The 14,679-nt window shown below is 39.5% G+C and overlaps 3 protein-coding genes and 1 long non-coding RNA gene across 4 annotated transcripts; 1 reads left to right on the top strand and 3 right to left on the bottom strand.

Annotated features, from left to right (window-relative positions):
* Nucleotides 1-1,678: 1,678 nt before the first annotated feature.
* LOC149113184 (uncharacterized) lies at nucleotides 1,679-3,334 on the top strand. Its single transcript, XR_016206698.1, has 2 exons — nucleotides 1,679-2,396; nucleotides 3,063-3,334. It is a non-coding gene; the product is annotated as an uncharacterized LOC149113184 (long non-coding RNA).
* A 1,634-nt stretch (nucleotides 3,335-4,968) lies between these two features.
* Nucleotides 4,969-7,750, bottom strand: LOC149113183 (uncharacterized). The gene has a single exon (XM_089288014.1). It carries the CDS (start codon nucleotides 7,613-7,615, stop codon nucleotides 6,557-6,559), a length of 1,059 nt encoding a protein of 352 aa, XP_089144140.1. The 5' UTR covers nucleotides 7,616-7,750; the 3' UTR covers nucleotides 4,969-6,556.
* Nucleotides 7,751-8,654: 904 nt separating this feature from the next.
* LOC110064848 (uncharacterized) lies at nucleotides 8,655-11,240 on the bottom strand. The gene has a single exon (XM_020771952.2). It carries the CDS (start codon nucleotides 11,208-11,210, stop codon nucleotides 10,245-10,247), a length of 966 nt encoding a protein of 321 aa, XP_020627611.2. The 5' UTR covers nucleotides 11,211-11,240; the 3' UTR covers nucleotides 8,655-10,244.
* A 908-nt stretch (nucleotides 11,241-12,148) lies between these two features.
* LOC149113182 (uncharacterized) lies at nucleotides 12,149-14,591 on the bottom strand. The gene has a single exon (XM_089288013.1). It carries the CDS (start codon nucleotides 14,185-14,187, stop codon nucleotides 13,114-13,116), a length of 1,074 nt encoding a protein of 357 aa, XP_089144139.1. The 5' UTR covers nucleotides 14,188-14,591; the 3' UTR covers nucleotides 12,149-13,113.
* Between the last annotated feature and the right edge of the window lie 88 nt (nucleotides 14,592-14,679).

Here is a 14,679-nt window from a genome sequence, read left to right as displayed (position 1 = left end):
GATAAGTATGTGTTTTGAGTGTCCTTATTTACAGGGGACAGGGCAAAACAGAGGAGGGCAGGAGTCGAGATAAAGGTACAGGAAGCAGGAGAACTGGGAGGTTCTGACCCCCTTTCAGCCCCCCTCCCCCCCCCCCCCAAAAAAAAAATTGTTAAACAACAGCTTAATTGAATGCGCTTAAATTTTTTAGTCAGCACACAAAACAATTATTATAAATAGAACAAATAGGGGTCCTTATGGTGTAGGTAACAGAGTTAATGATCTCCCACCCCCAGTAACCAGTCTCAGACAATGTAAATTGCACGTGATGGAATGGCACAAAATAGGCAGAAAACTCAAGTGACAAAGACTCTGGCAACCATGTTGGATGACAAGAACAATAAACTAAGCTAATTCTTTTGTTAATGGTCATCCAACATGGCAGCGATGGCATCAGTTAGATATATGCCAGTTAGTTAGATTTATGGTAATATAAATGTGCCAGGCTCTTTGTCTGCACTTAGTCCACACAAGCTTGGGCTCTTTTGACTGAACATTTTTTTACACATTTTAATTGAATCCCTATACATAGGATACACCTAAGCAAAAGAATGATTATGATTGTGGTGTCTTTGTCAGTATGGTAAGCTGTGCAAATACCATATTCTATCAATTACCATGTCTCTTTAAATAATCAGCTTGGCTTCAATTAATTCAAATCAAAGTGTTCATCTTTACCTGAACTGATCACTTGTGCTAGTGATACATTTTGAATTCATTGGTATTATCTATGTTTAGTTTCTAGAGCATCTCAGCAGGGGACAAACACCTAATTTCAACCAGGTATTTTGATCAAAAGCAAGTATCAACACTTCTCATCGCATGACAAAGTAATGGAAAATCAATTTAAACCAAACAACATGGATACCAACTACACATCTCCTATTCATAACACTTTCTTGCAGAAATTCACTATGTTTGTCTTATTTTCCAGGATGACATTCCCTCTCTCCATGAAGTGATGAAAATGCAGATCTCACAGCAAATGCTACCAAACTGAAGGAATGTACATTCAAAACAACTCAAAAGTTCTCATCAATAGTAAAATATTAAGTTTGCCCGAAAAGGATTCATCTCCATATTTCCTTAATCAGTTGTACATATATATAACAGTTTCCCTCACTAAATAAACTCTAAATCCATCGTTCAACGTAACATTCCATACTGATACTGTCATGTTCATTGATTGAGAATTATTACAATGGCAACAAAGCATGAATAGACTTTTACAGACACCATGAACTTCAGTGCAATTACCTTATACACAAACTGTCCCTCTGGTCAGTAGTATTTTTGAGATCCTACCAGCCAGAGGAACAAGATCACAGAAAACTGAAAATATTACTGCAGAGTGATTGTAGTGTAGTGTAAGACTAAGCAATCAATCAAACCATTCTACAAATAAAACTGAGCATGGGATTAAGTCCAATTACCTTATACACAAGCTGTCCCTCTGGTCGGTAGTATTTTCAAGATCCTACCGGCTAGAGGGACAAGATCCCAGAAAACTAAAAATATTACTCTGGAGTGATTCTAGTGTAGTGTAAGACTAAAGAGCAGTGTATCAAGCTATTGTACAAATAAAACTGTGCATGGACTTGAGTCCAATTACTTTATACACAAGCAGCTGTCCCTCTGGCCAGTAGTATTTTCAAGATCCTAGCGGCTAGAGGGACATGATCACAGAAAACTGAAAATATTACTGTACAGAGATAGTCTAGTGTAGTGTAAGACTTAAGAGCAATGTATCAAACTATTCTACAAATAAAACTGTGCATCGACTTGAGTCCAATTACCTTATACACAAGCTGTCCCTCTGGACGGTAGTATTTCCAAGATCCTACCGGCCAGAGGGACAAGGCAAAGGAAGTTTGAATTCGGGGATCCACCGAATCAATAAAAAAATTAGTCCTGAAGGAACGACGTATTTAAAAACGTTTGTGCCTATTATAAGTCAAAGACGTCTACAGTGTAATGTGTTAGCCGGCGTACAAATTTACGGTTTACGAACTAGACGGGAAGAGATCTAAAGAAATATACCGCATTGGCCGAACAACTCACTGCTTTACTCTCTACACATTATTCTTAACTTGTCAGGTGAATAAAAACGTACTTGTCTTGTTGATCAACATAGTTTTACCACTGGCAATTCGCATATTTATGTGATTGGTATAGTCCGCCATATTGGAATAGCCGACAATTTCCGAAAACTGCTCGACTCTGAAACTCACTCCTAGTACTCCTCGGTTGTTCTTCTGAGCGGTAGGATTTAGGCACAACCCTGTGTACTGTGAAGGCGGCTTCTTTTACATCTGGCAGGTTTACGGAAAGCTTTTGTTCCTGCAGCTTTCCAACAGGTAAATTAATTTTTTTTACTAGTTGTTGAAGTATTTGAAATACTGGAAACGTCTTGATCATCAAAGATTCCAGAAGATTTGGATGCTTTGACACGCACCCCGAAGTCTTGCTGATGTGATTTCTTGATCCTAATTTCAAATGTTCACTACTTTAACGAACAATGAAAGCAACTTTATTGGACACAGCAGTGCACCAAAACTGTTATTTTAAGAACGTTCATCCTCGTTTAAAAAACACTAATTACAATTGATGATTGTAAGCTCTCTCTTTTAGTTTGCTTAATAGCAGTAATAGTATATCTTGCCTAACACCAACTGGGCAAGTAGGCTAAGGCCCGTTTCAAACACCGTGCTGATGTCGTGCCGAACTCAATTCTTTATTTAAGCTCGACTTTGGCATGGCTGTAGCACGGCTTTTGAAACCATTTTAGAATTAAGTTCGACTCTGCCGTGTAGCACGGCGAGCTCTGTCATGCCACCCGACTTAAGCAGGGCATGGTTTCAAATGGCGTGCTATTGCTGTGCCGAACTAAATAAATAAATTATAACTACATGATAAAAGTGGACAAACTGGTTTCTTGTGAGTGGGTTCTTGGGAACAAGTTCTTGGGAACAAGTGTAAAAAAATGGCGGTATTCAGGAGAACCCTTCCACCTGTTCTGCCAGAGAATGTTTCAGAGACCGAAGAAGATTTTTGCTCAGTGGATCTGGATGAAGGAACAGACATAGGCTCAAACCATTCATCGCCTGTTGAGTTTGGTGGAAAATCAGAAGTTGAAGAAGACAGCGAATCGTTGGGTGGAGACGAAAAACATAGTGATCAAACAACAGACCAGGATCACTAATCTTCTTCCTCTAGCAATGGCATGGGTTAAAAATGCCTGTTGCAATAGTCGCTTCATTCTCCTTGCAGCCTGAGCTTGTTTAAAAATCATAAATGTACGCAAACATTAGTCAAATTCTACCATCTGGAACACCGTCCGCCATTTTGGATTTATCCATAAGACCACCGGTTAGAAATCATCTCTATTTTAAAAGCCCAGTGGATTAAACTCGATGTTTGAAACCAAGTCAGGTCAATGTCATGCTACAGTCAAGCCAAATTGAATTTCGTTCAGCACGACTTTAGTACGTCGTTTAATACGGGCCTTACAGGGCACAAAAACATCAAAAAGCAATATTCTTCTTGTTTTTCATTTTTAGGATCATGGTGGTGCTCTTGAGCTATATTAGAAGTTCACATTACACCATAAAGGTCTTTTTATTTGCCACTAGCAATTAATAAGGTTTCAAAAGTCTGGTTGTGTTATTTCATTAGGCTTTTTGAATTTCTATTTAATTATGCAGAATTTTAAGGGTTATTTTTAATTTGGCTTTTTTATGCAAATAAAGGTTATTTAGAACAGCAACTATTATTCACAGGTTGAACAAAACCACTCTCAACTACTGTAGCTCTTTGAATTTACATTGTAGGTAATTATTTTTTACCTTAGTTTTCATGACTCTCGATTCATGGATAATTGATAGAGCATTACAACAACAACTTTATTCGCTCTTGTACTTTACATTAAGAATATTTCCTGCAATCATTCATGTACTGTCAAATACAATACTTTCAGAGGGCTCAAAATTGGGACTGATACAGTCTCCAATCCGACTACATGTAACATTTCATGGCAACCAAAACTTCTGGTTTAGTTTCGATATAGTGACTACATTTTTTGTGTGTTGATGATCAATAACTGTTATTTTCTCAGACATTATGTCCTTCAAGAAAACAATGTAACTTAGTGCACATGCTGGTCCAAGATTATCCCTATTGAGCCATCATGCTATAAATGACCTCCCTAATGTTATTACACTTGGGGATGTGCTCATGTATGCAGATGATACCACATTATACTGTGTGGGGAAGAACTTTGATCAGGTCTGCTTACAATTTACATGTAATAACGTTCTTGAGCAACTTCTGCTTTGGAGTTCAATGAACAAACTCTGTATTCATCCCATAAAGTCTGAAGTTATGATCCTTAGCAAAACAGGCTTCACTGGTCCTGTCCCTCCAATCTACTTTGGAAATAATTTTATTAATGTTGTGAGTCACACCACATGTTTGGAAGTAGTCATTGACAATAGGCTTACATGGGCAATGCATGAAGACCATGAGAAGAAATCTTTTGCACAGAAACTGGGCACAATAAAAAGAATGAAGAAGCTTCCCGCCAAAGTGCTGGAGGAAATTTACTTCAAATCCATTGTACCAGCGGTAACTTATGGTATTGTGGTGTGGGGAAACTGCAGTTCTTCTATTATGGACTCTTTAAACCCTGTTCAAGCGAGAGCTGCATGAGTTATCTACCAGGATGAAAGTCTTGCAAATCTAAATTGGCTGCCAATTTCTTATATATAAAAGAAGGCTCCTTCTCCTGATGCATGATGTTTTGAATGATAAAGCCTTATATCCCTCTTTTAATTTGAGGTTAAACAACAGACCATTGCATAGGGGCGGTTTACAGATTGAAATCCCAAGGGTGAAGTACAAAGTGGGAAAGGAATCAGCACAATACAGAGGTCCAATAATCTGGAACTTTATTAATAGGTTGGTAAATTTCAATGCAGACGTTCAAATATACAGTTTTAAAACTATTCTACATAGGCTCTCACAAAACATAAATAGCTTCTCATTCAAAGCACCCATGATAGCTATGAAAGACCAAGATTTTGTTTATTTTTAAGTGTTATATTGCACCTAAGTTTCTAGATCAGCTTGAAATTTTTATTAGCCTATGGACTTCATTTTATTGATTTGATACTGAATTTGATTATGGTCAGTTGTATATTTAGATAGCATAGGGTAATTTTATAAATTATTTAGTTTATTATTTCAAATTTTATTAGTTAATTGTAGGTCCACATCAGCCTCCCTGGCTGCCAATCTTTGTAACCTGCATTACTAGATAAAATGATGAAATAACGATGATGAATCTCCATATACACATGGCTGTAAAATGTACCTAAATAACTTGACATGGGCAGTTTAATTTTACATGTAGCTGCGCAAATTTCCATTAAGTAAAGGTGTGAGTTCCTTTTGTTAAAGTTTTACACAGTTGATGCAGTAAATGGAAGAAACTAGAGAAGACCGGTAACTGAGAAGGCCAGCCAAATTTTTCTCTTGGCATTGACCTTTCAGCAAGTAGCCAAGACAACAAGAACTACATGGCATTCCCCTTTTTGCAGCATAATTTGACCTTAAATGTTTTTTTCATTAACTCTTGTTGGAACTGAGTAGAGACTGATAATGTAGTTGTTTCACTTTGATCAATTGTTTGTTTTGTTTTGGTTTTCTTTATATTTGATTACTTCCAGCGAGGTTGGAACTGAGTAGAGACTGAGAATGTAGTTGTTTCACTTTGATCAATTGTTTGTTTTGTTTTGGTTTTCTTTATATTTGATTACTTCCAGCGAGGTTAAATAAAGAAAAATTGAAAATTGTTTTATCCCATAAACAATAAGAATAAGTAACCCGGGAGCTCTGCTTTTAGGCTTGGCTAAATCTATATATATATAAATAATAATAATAATAATAATAATAATAATAATAATAATAATTTCATTTATATAGCGCCTTTTCCATAAATGTCCAAAGGCACTTTACAAAGTACACTTAATAACAATTAAATGTAAAACCTATGACAATTTTCTTACAAGGTAATTCTTAAAATAGTCTAATGTCAGAGTATGTGAAGAAATTTTGAATATTCTAATTCCACATAACAATATACTACAACAATAAGTATTAAAGCAATACAAAATTAGTGTACGCCTTTCGAAAAAAGTTGCGTCTTTGACTGTTTTTTAAAACAAACTAAGGGCTAACGTTATCGTATATTCTTCGGAAAGCTAAGGAGTTCCAAAGAGTTGGCGCGGATACCGAAAACGCTTGATAACCGTAACAACATAGATCATAGAGTGAAATGATCAATTTCTGATCCACTGGGAAACTAAGATTGCGCGTAGGTGCATAATTAGCTAAAAGATGGCAGTGGAATTTTATGGTGTTTCTCGAAGGGGCAAAGTCCAAATGTGAAATCTGGAACCGTATGCAAAGTGGAAATTTGAATCTTATCCTGGCTCTCTCTCCCACTACATGCGTGCACTCACTGCAAGGCGCATGTGTCGTCTGTTTGCTTTTGCAGGCTGGGCTGTGCTGATTGGGCTGCTGGGGTTGGTGAGATAGGATTGGTCCCGACCCCTAGCTGCGGCTCGGTCTGTCGGACTTCACGTAGAAGAATTCCATATGGGCGCACATCGTCATTATCTTTTGGAGACAGCCAGTAATCAGCTCCTTTTCCAGTTTGCGAAGCACTGATGATTATAAGGTGACCATTAGGATCAGGATTAACTCGATTCTGAAAAGCAATTTTGTACCTTTTTCCGTCGTAAGTGAATGGCTGCGCGTACAACCTTTCAACCATTTCAATGCTTGGACTTGTGTAGATTCCTTTTCCAAACCGCTCTCTTGGCCCAGGTTTATAGCCCTCCTCCACGATCTTCTCTGCGCTTTCCATATCCGTTCCGTGATAAGACACAGGCCATTCTCCACTTGCTTGGCGCGTTCGGATGCCATCAGGGCCAAGCCATTCGTCGTTTTCGTACCGTCCATGAGCCCTGACCGCAAATCGCTTCCAACCGTACGGTCGCTTGTACTCGAAGCCCCCTCTCATGAATCGGTTACCATCATCTCTGACATAAGTAAAGTCGTAATCGAACTCGGGAGCAAGCTCGTCTGTGCTTACTGTGAGCGGACCTCCACCCCCTTTAAGGCGAAGCGCCAAGTAAATGGTGCTTTTGGGCTGTAATCCGTAGTCTTTGACAGTTCGATCGTCATCAAGACGCTTATTATCAAATAGTAGGTCAAACTGTCCCAGCGCTATCTGTACTTTGTCCTGAATTTGAAGTTTCATTTGTAACACAGAATGCCCCTCTGTCACCTGTAAAGTGAGTGTATCATCAAATCCAAAGAAGCCTTTCACAAAAATTGGAAACGTCTCATGTACAGGTTTTGGGGAAGGCGGTCTGAATCCCGGCGGTTTCATCATGTATGTTTGTTTAAAAACATCATGGATTGATGAAGACGTCGCCCCACCTTCCTGTAGTACCACTTCTATGCCAAGGGCTGCTGAGAATCCTGCGCTTAAAAGCCCTAACTTGGACATTTTCACCGAGGAAGGCAGTTCAAAATATAGGTGTGATAAGAATTTCCGCGTTTGGAAAACTACAAGGTGTAGGCACTACTTGGTGTAGGCACTACTTACCATATTTGGTAATTGCGCGGACCATTACGTGAGTGCCTATATTTTGCTAGAGGTCAGCTTCACTGCATTTTGCTTGCGGTTAGCTTTCACTGGTATGTTAGGGTAACTCTATATAAATTTATAGTACTGTACTGGAGTTTAAATGTAAGTTTCAGTACCCGGACCATTACGTGAGCGCCTACACCAAGTAGTTTTTTGAGATGAGGACAATTTATTCAGGATTCTAAGAAAACCAACTATATATGTCTGTTTGATTCGCCTCAGTAGGTATTGTTCAAACACTCAATAATTCATAAGCTCACTGACCTATCAAACGGTCGATAATTCATCACGGTCAATGGCTTTACATCGATAAAACCTCCTCCTTATTGGCATGCGGTGACTTATTAGCATGCAAGAAAAACAAGCCCTGAACCACCGTTTAGACTCTAAAGGATCACCCTTTGTGTGGAGTGTTTTTGAAGCCGTTCAAAAAACTCGCAGCATACGTTTCATCGTGTCTGAAACCCCTCGGCTGCGCCTCGTGGTTTTAAATCCGATAAAATCCTGCTTCTCGTTTTTTAAACATTACATGAAAGTAGAATAAACTCCCCCGCTGTGGGGAACGTGAGTGCTTTTATTGTTATTGCCAGTGAAGTGCTGGTTGACGCTGCAGATCTTGAGTATTATTATATGTTGTTATTCATAAAATAAATCTTTGCAATTTTGGTGTAGTTCTTTGAAATATGCCGAGTCACATTTTTTCACACCTATTTTTTTATGCAATGTGCAAACCAGGTGAGGTAAAAGTAGAAAACATTGACAAAAATCGGGGTTGGAAGTGGAAAAATTGGATCATGCTTATTCAATTATTCCTTGCATTTGTTCCCGAGTCGTTCATTATGCATTTTAAATTCCAGCTCGATATTCACAATTCCTTTTTTTTTAAATTTTATCTCAATTTATATCAGCGATGCTAACGCAGTATAAGCTGTAATCTTTTAACTGGCTGAAGTAATAACAACGTAGAAGGATATTTTGGGACTATAATTAAAGATAGTTGCGTAGTTTTGATTTCTAGCTTAGGAAGTCGAATTTTGAAGCAGTCCTGTGAATTAAGGAGTATGGTTTGCTTTGCGATCTCGGCTTACTGGAAAACTCGTTGCTTCTTTCAAAGGTGTTTTGAGCTGTAAAATAGGAAAACTAATCATATTTAAGGTTTGATTTAACGCAGTTGCACCTTGAAGTCGACGTTCGCATATTGATTAGGGATCATTACTGCGTGAGTAAAAGAAGACCAGATAACTTGGATAGTTATGGAAGATATGCTTGCTTTCGATATTTCATTAGGAATTAAAACTAAATTAAAACTGACGCCTTAAAGATCGAGCATTGATCCCTGAAGCAGCAGAGCAGCTTGGCGGCCCTTCTGGGCTGCGGCTCTGTAAAATTTTTTTCTCCAGGTGTTTCAGTTAAGAACTTTAGGACTTAATGGAACTTGGGTAACTTAATGTAGGACTTAATGGAACTTTGGGAACTAAAACTTATAATTTAGGTTTGAAGCATTAAACAGTATTTTAATGTTTGACGCTAAATACTGTTTCGCTTAATCCTTAAACAGCGAAGCAACTAAGGCTCAGTTTAGGCTGCGGACTAGCGTTCCATCCAGGGGCGGGAGGGGAGTAGAAATGCTCCTGGTGGTTACATGCCACAGAAGTAAACCAGATATAACCACAGTCCTGATGGGCCGCTTGACTCGTATGCAGACTCTTATGTAAAATCGTTATATGCCTTAAAATTCCACATTTACAATGGAGGCAGTCATTTTGCCTAAACAACAAGTACATCAATGAGAAAGGTAGATGCTTGAGTTTAACACATCAACATTGACAAAATCTTCAGCTTTTCCTTGATTCTTTTATAGTTTTTCTATGTTCTATTTTGCAGAAATTTCACTGTGCATAACATTATTTAACTGAACCTAAGATGTACCATTGTAATATCTAGGTTTCCATGCAGTATATACAATTCACCATTTCCTTTATCCAATTTTCAAATATTTACTATCATAAATGCAACCCAGTTACGCTTCCTAAAGCGTCTAGTTCTTAAAATAGTCTAATGTCGGAGTATGTGAAGAAATTTGGACTATTCTAATTCTACATAATAAAATACTACAACATTAAGTCTTAAAGCTATACAAAATTAATGTACGCCTTTCGAAAAAAAGTCGCGTCTTCAACTGATTTGTAAAACAATCTAAGGGCTCACGTAATCGTATATTCTTCGGAAAGCTAAGGAGTTCCAAAGAGTTGGCGCAGATACCGAGAGAGATCTGTAACCGTAACAATATAGATCATAGACTGAAATGATCAATTTCTGATCCATTGGGAAACTAAGATTGCGCTTAGGTACATAAATAGCTAAAAGATGGCGGTGGAATTTTATGGTGTTTCTCGAAGGGGCAAAGTCTAAATCTGAAATCTGAAACTGTATGAAAAGCGGAAATTTTAGTCTTATCCTGGCTCTCTCTCCCACTACATGCGTGCACTCACAGCAAGGTGCATGTGTCGTCTGGTTGTCGGATAAGAATTCCATATGCGCGCACATCGTCATTATCTTTTGGAGACAGCCAATAATCAGCTCCTACTCCAGTTTGCGAAGCACTGATGATTTTAAGGTGACCATTAGGATCAGGATTAACTCGATTCTGAAAAGCAATTTTGTACGTTTTCCCTTGGTAAGAGAATTCCTTCGCATACAACCTTTCAACCATTTCAAGGCTTGGACTTGTGTAGATGCCAATACCAAACTTAGCCCTTGGCCCAGGTTTATAGCCCTCCTCCACGATCTTCTCTGCGCTTTCCATATCCGTTCCGTGATAAGACACAGGCCATTCTCCGCTTGCTTGGCGCGTTCGGATGCCATCAGGGCCAAGCCATTCGTCGTTTTCGTACCTTCCATGAGCCCTGACCGCAAATCGCTTCCAACCGTACGGTCGCTTGTACTCGAAGCCCCCTCTCACGTATCGTTTACCATCATCTCTGACATAAGTGAAGTCGTAATCGAACTCAGGAGCAAGCTCGTCTGTGCTTACTGTGAGCGGACCTCCACCCCCTTTAAGGCGAAGCGCCAAGTAAATGGTGCTTTTGGGCTGTAATCCGTAGTCTTTGACAGTTCGATCGTCATCAAGACGCTTATTATCAAATAGTAGGTCAAACTGTCCCAGCGCTATCTGTACTTTGTCCTGAATTTGAAGTTTCATTTGTAACACAGAATGCCCCTCTGTCACCTGTAAAGTGAGTGTATCATCAAATCCAAAGAAGCCTTTCACAAAAATTGGAAACGTCTCATGTACAGGTTTTGGGGAAGGCGGTCTGAATCCCGGCGGTTTCATCATGTATGTTTGTTTAAAAACATCATGGATTGATGAAGACGTCGCCCCACCTTCCTGTAGTACCACTTCTTTGCCAAGGACTGCTGAGAATGCTGCGCTTAAAAGCCCTAACTTGGACATTTCCACGGAGGAAGGCAGTTCAAAAAAGAGCTGTGATAAGAACTTCCGCGTTTGGTTAACTACAAGGTGTAGGCACTACTTGGTGTAGGCACTACTTCCCATTTTTGGTAACTACCCGGACCATTACGTGAGTGCCTATATTTTGTTCGCGGTTAGAATCATTGCATTTTGCTTGCGGTTAGCTTTTATTGGTATGTTAGGATAACTCTTTATAAATTTATAGTACTGTACTGTAGTTTAAATTTAAGTTTCACTACCCGGACCATTACGTGAGCGCCTACACCAAGTACTTTTTGGGATGGGGACAATTTATTCAGGATTCTAAGAAAACCGACTGTATATGTCTGTTTGATTCGCCTCAATAGATATTGTTCAAACACTCATTAATAATTCATAAGCCCGGTCACCTGTCAAACGGTCGATAATTCATCACGGTCAATGGCTTTATAGCGATAAGACCTCCTTATTAGCATGCGGTGTTTTATCAGACATAAAGACACTGCATGTGACTTATTAGCATGCAAGAAAAACAGGCCATGAACCACCGTTTAGACTCTAAAGGATCACGCTTTGTGTGGAATGTTTTTGAAGCCGTTCAAAAAACTCGCAGCATGTGTTTCATCGGGTCTGAAACCACTCGGTTGCGCCTCGTGGTTTTTCGGGGTTGGATATGGAAAAATTGGATCATGCTTATTCATTATTCCTTGCATTTGTTCCCGAGTCGTTCATTATTCATTTAAAATTCCAGCTCGATATTCGTAATTCCTTTTTTTAAAATTTTATTTTACATCAGCGTTGCTAACGCAGTACAAACTGTTCCCATGAAACTTTCATTCGAAGTGAGTAACTGTATGGTCAGTAGTGACGACAGTGCGAGGAAAGGTACACAGTTGTCTCTTGCTGAAGAAAGTTACATTAATAAATAATCAGAAAAGCAATTGAGATCTCGATATGATCAGTTTATTTCTTCTAAATATGTTACTGTTAGCCGGCTTAAGTGCAAAATTTACCGCTGGGAGTAACCCTACGTTGGACTAGCATCCCATCCAGGAGGGGTGGGGGGGAGTACAAATACTCCTGGTTGCTCTATGCTACAGAAGTAAACCAGATATAACCACAGTCCTGATGGGCTGCTTGACTCGTATGCAGACTCTTTTATGTAAAACCATTATATGCCGTAAAATTCCTCATTTACAATGGAGGCAGTCATTTTGCTTAAACAACAAGTACATCAATGAGAAAGGTAACTGCTTGAGTTTAACACGTCAACATTGACAAAACCTTCAGCTTTTCCTTGATTCTTTCATATTTTTTCTATCTGCTATTTTGCAGAAATTTCACTGTGTATAACATTATTTAACTGAACCTATTAAGATACACCATTGTAATATCTGGCTTTCCATGCAGTATATACAATTTGCCATTTCTGAAATATTCACTATCATAAATGCAACCCAATTACGCTTCCTAAAGCGTCTTGTTCTTAAAATAGTCTAATGTCGGAGTTTCTGAAGAAATTTTGACTATTCTAATTGTACATAATAAAATACTACAACATTACGTATAAAGCTATACAAAATTAATGTACGCCTTTAAAAATAAGTCGCGTCGCTAAGGGCTTACGTAATCGTATATTTTTCGGAAAGCTAAGGAGTTCCAAAGAGTTGGCGCGGATACCGAGAGAGATCTATAACCGCAACAGCATAGATCATAGAGTGAAATGATCAATTTCTGATCCACTGGGAAACTAAGATTGCGCTTAGGTACATAAATAGCTAAAAGTTGGCGGTAGAATTTTATGGTGTTTCTCGAAGGGGCAACATCTAAATGTGAAATCTGCAACCGTATGCAAAGTGGAAATTTGAATCTTATCCTGGCTCTCTCTCCCGCTACATGCGTGCACTCACAGCAAGGAGCATGGATAGTCTGTTTGCTTTGGCGGGCTGGGCTGTGCTGATTGGGCTGCTGGGGTTGGAGGGATAGGATTGGATTGGACCCCTAGCTGCGACTCGGTCTGTCGGACTTCACGTAGAAGAATTCCATATGGGCGCACATCATCGTGTTTTGGAGACAGCCAGTAATCATCTCCTACTTCAGTTTGCGAAGCACTGATGATTTTAAGGTGACCATTAGGATCAGGATTAACTCGATTCTGAAAAGCAATTTTGAACTTTTTTTCGTCGTAAGAGAATTCCTGCGCGTACAACCTTTCAACCATTTCAAGGCTTGGACTTGTGTAGATGCCAATACCAAACCTAGCTGTTGGCCCAGGTTTATAGCCCTCCTCCACGATCTTCTCTGCGCTTTCCATATCCGTTCCGTGATAAGACACAGGCCATTCTCCACTTGCTTGGCTCGTCCGGATGCCATCAGGGCCAAGCCAATCGTCGTTTTCGTACCTTCCAAGAGCCCTGACCGCAAATCGCTTCCAACCGTACGGTCGCTTGTACTCGAAGCCCCCTCTCGTGTATTGTTTACCATCATCTTTGACATCAGTGAAGTCGTAATCGAACTCAGGAGCAAGCTCGTCTGTGCTTACTGTGAGCGGACCTCCACCCCCCTCAAGGCAATACCGGAGGTAAATGGTGCTTCCGGGCTGTAATCCGTAGTCTTTGACAGTTCGATCGTCATCAAGACGCTTATTACCAAATAGTAGGTCAAACTGTTCCGGTGCTATCCCCACTTTTTTCTGAATTTGACGTTTCATTTGCAACACAGAATGCCCCTCTGTCACCTGTAAAGTGAGGGTATTACCAGCTCCAATGAGGCCAATCTCACAATTACACAAGGCTCTCACAAAAATTAGAAACGTCTCATGTACAGGTTTTGGGGAAGGCGGTCTGAATCCCGGCGGTTTCATTGCGTATGTTTGTTTAAAAACATCATGGATTGAAAGCCTCGCTCCACCTTCCCGTAGCACCACTTCTTTGCCAAGGACTGCTGAGAATGCTGCGCTTAAAAGCCCTAACTTGGACATTTCCACCGAGGAAGGCAGTACAAAAAAAAAGCTGTGATAAGAACCTCCGCGTTTGGTTAACTACAAGGTGTAGACACTACTTGGTGTAGGCACTACTTACCATATTTGGTAACTACTCGGACCATTACGTGAGTGCCTATAGTTTGCTAGAGGTTAGCTTCACTGCATTTTGCTTGCGGTTAGCTTTGATTGGTATGTTAGGGTAACTCTATATAAATTTATAGTACTGTACTGTAGTTTAAATGTAAGTTTCACTACCCGGACCATTACGTGAGCGCCTACACCAAGTACTTTTTTGGGATGAGGACAATTTATTCAGGATTCTAAGAAAACCGACTATATATGTCAGTTTGATTCGCCTCAATAGATATTGTTCAAACACTCAATAATTCATAAGCCCACTGACCTATCAAACGGTCGATAATTCATCATGGTCAATGGCTTTATAGCGATAAGACCTCCTTATTAGCATGCGGTGTTTTATCAGTTATA

This window comes from Orbicella faveolata, unplaced genomic scaffold (assembly GCF_042242905.1).
Source record: "Orbicella faveolata isolate gen_17 unplaced genomic scaffold, um_ofav_v1 contig_15, whole genome shotgun sequence".
Classification (NCBI taxonomy): domain Eukaryota; kingdom Metazoa; phylum Cnidaria; class Anthozoa; order Scleractinia; family Merulinidae; genus Orbicella; species Orbicella faveolata.
Note: the sequence above shows the minus strand (reverse complement) of the source record. Positions and strands in the feature narration are given on the sequence as shown.

Coding starts and splice junctions, on each gene's coding strand:
- LOC149113183 (XM_089288014.1), bottom strand. CDS start 7,615: ATGTCCAAGTTAGGGCTTTTAAGCGCAGGATTCTCAGCAGCCCTTGGC.
- LOC110064848 (XM_020771952.2), bottom strand. CDS start 11,210: ATGTCCAAGTTAGGGCTTTTAAGCGCAGCATTCTCAGCAGTCCTTGGC.
- LOC149113182 (XM_089288013.1), bottom strand. CDS start 14,187: ATGTCCAAGTTAGGGCTTTTAAGCGCAGCATTCTCAGCAGTCCTTGGC.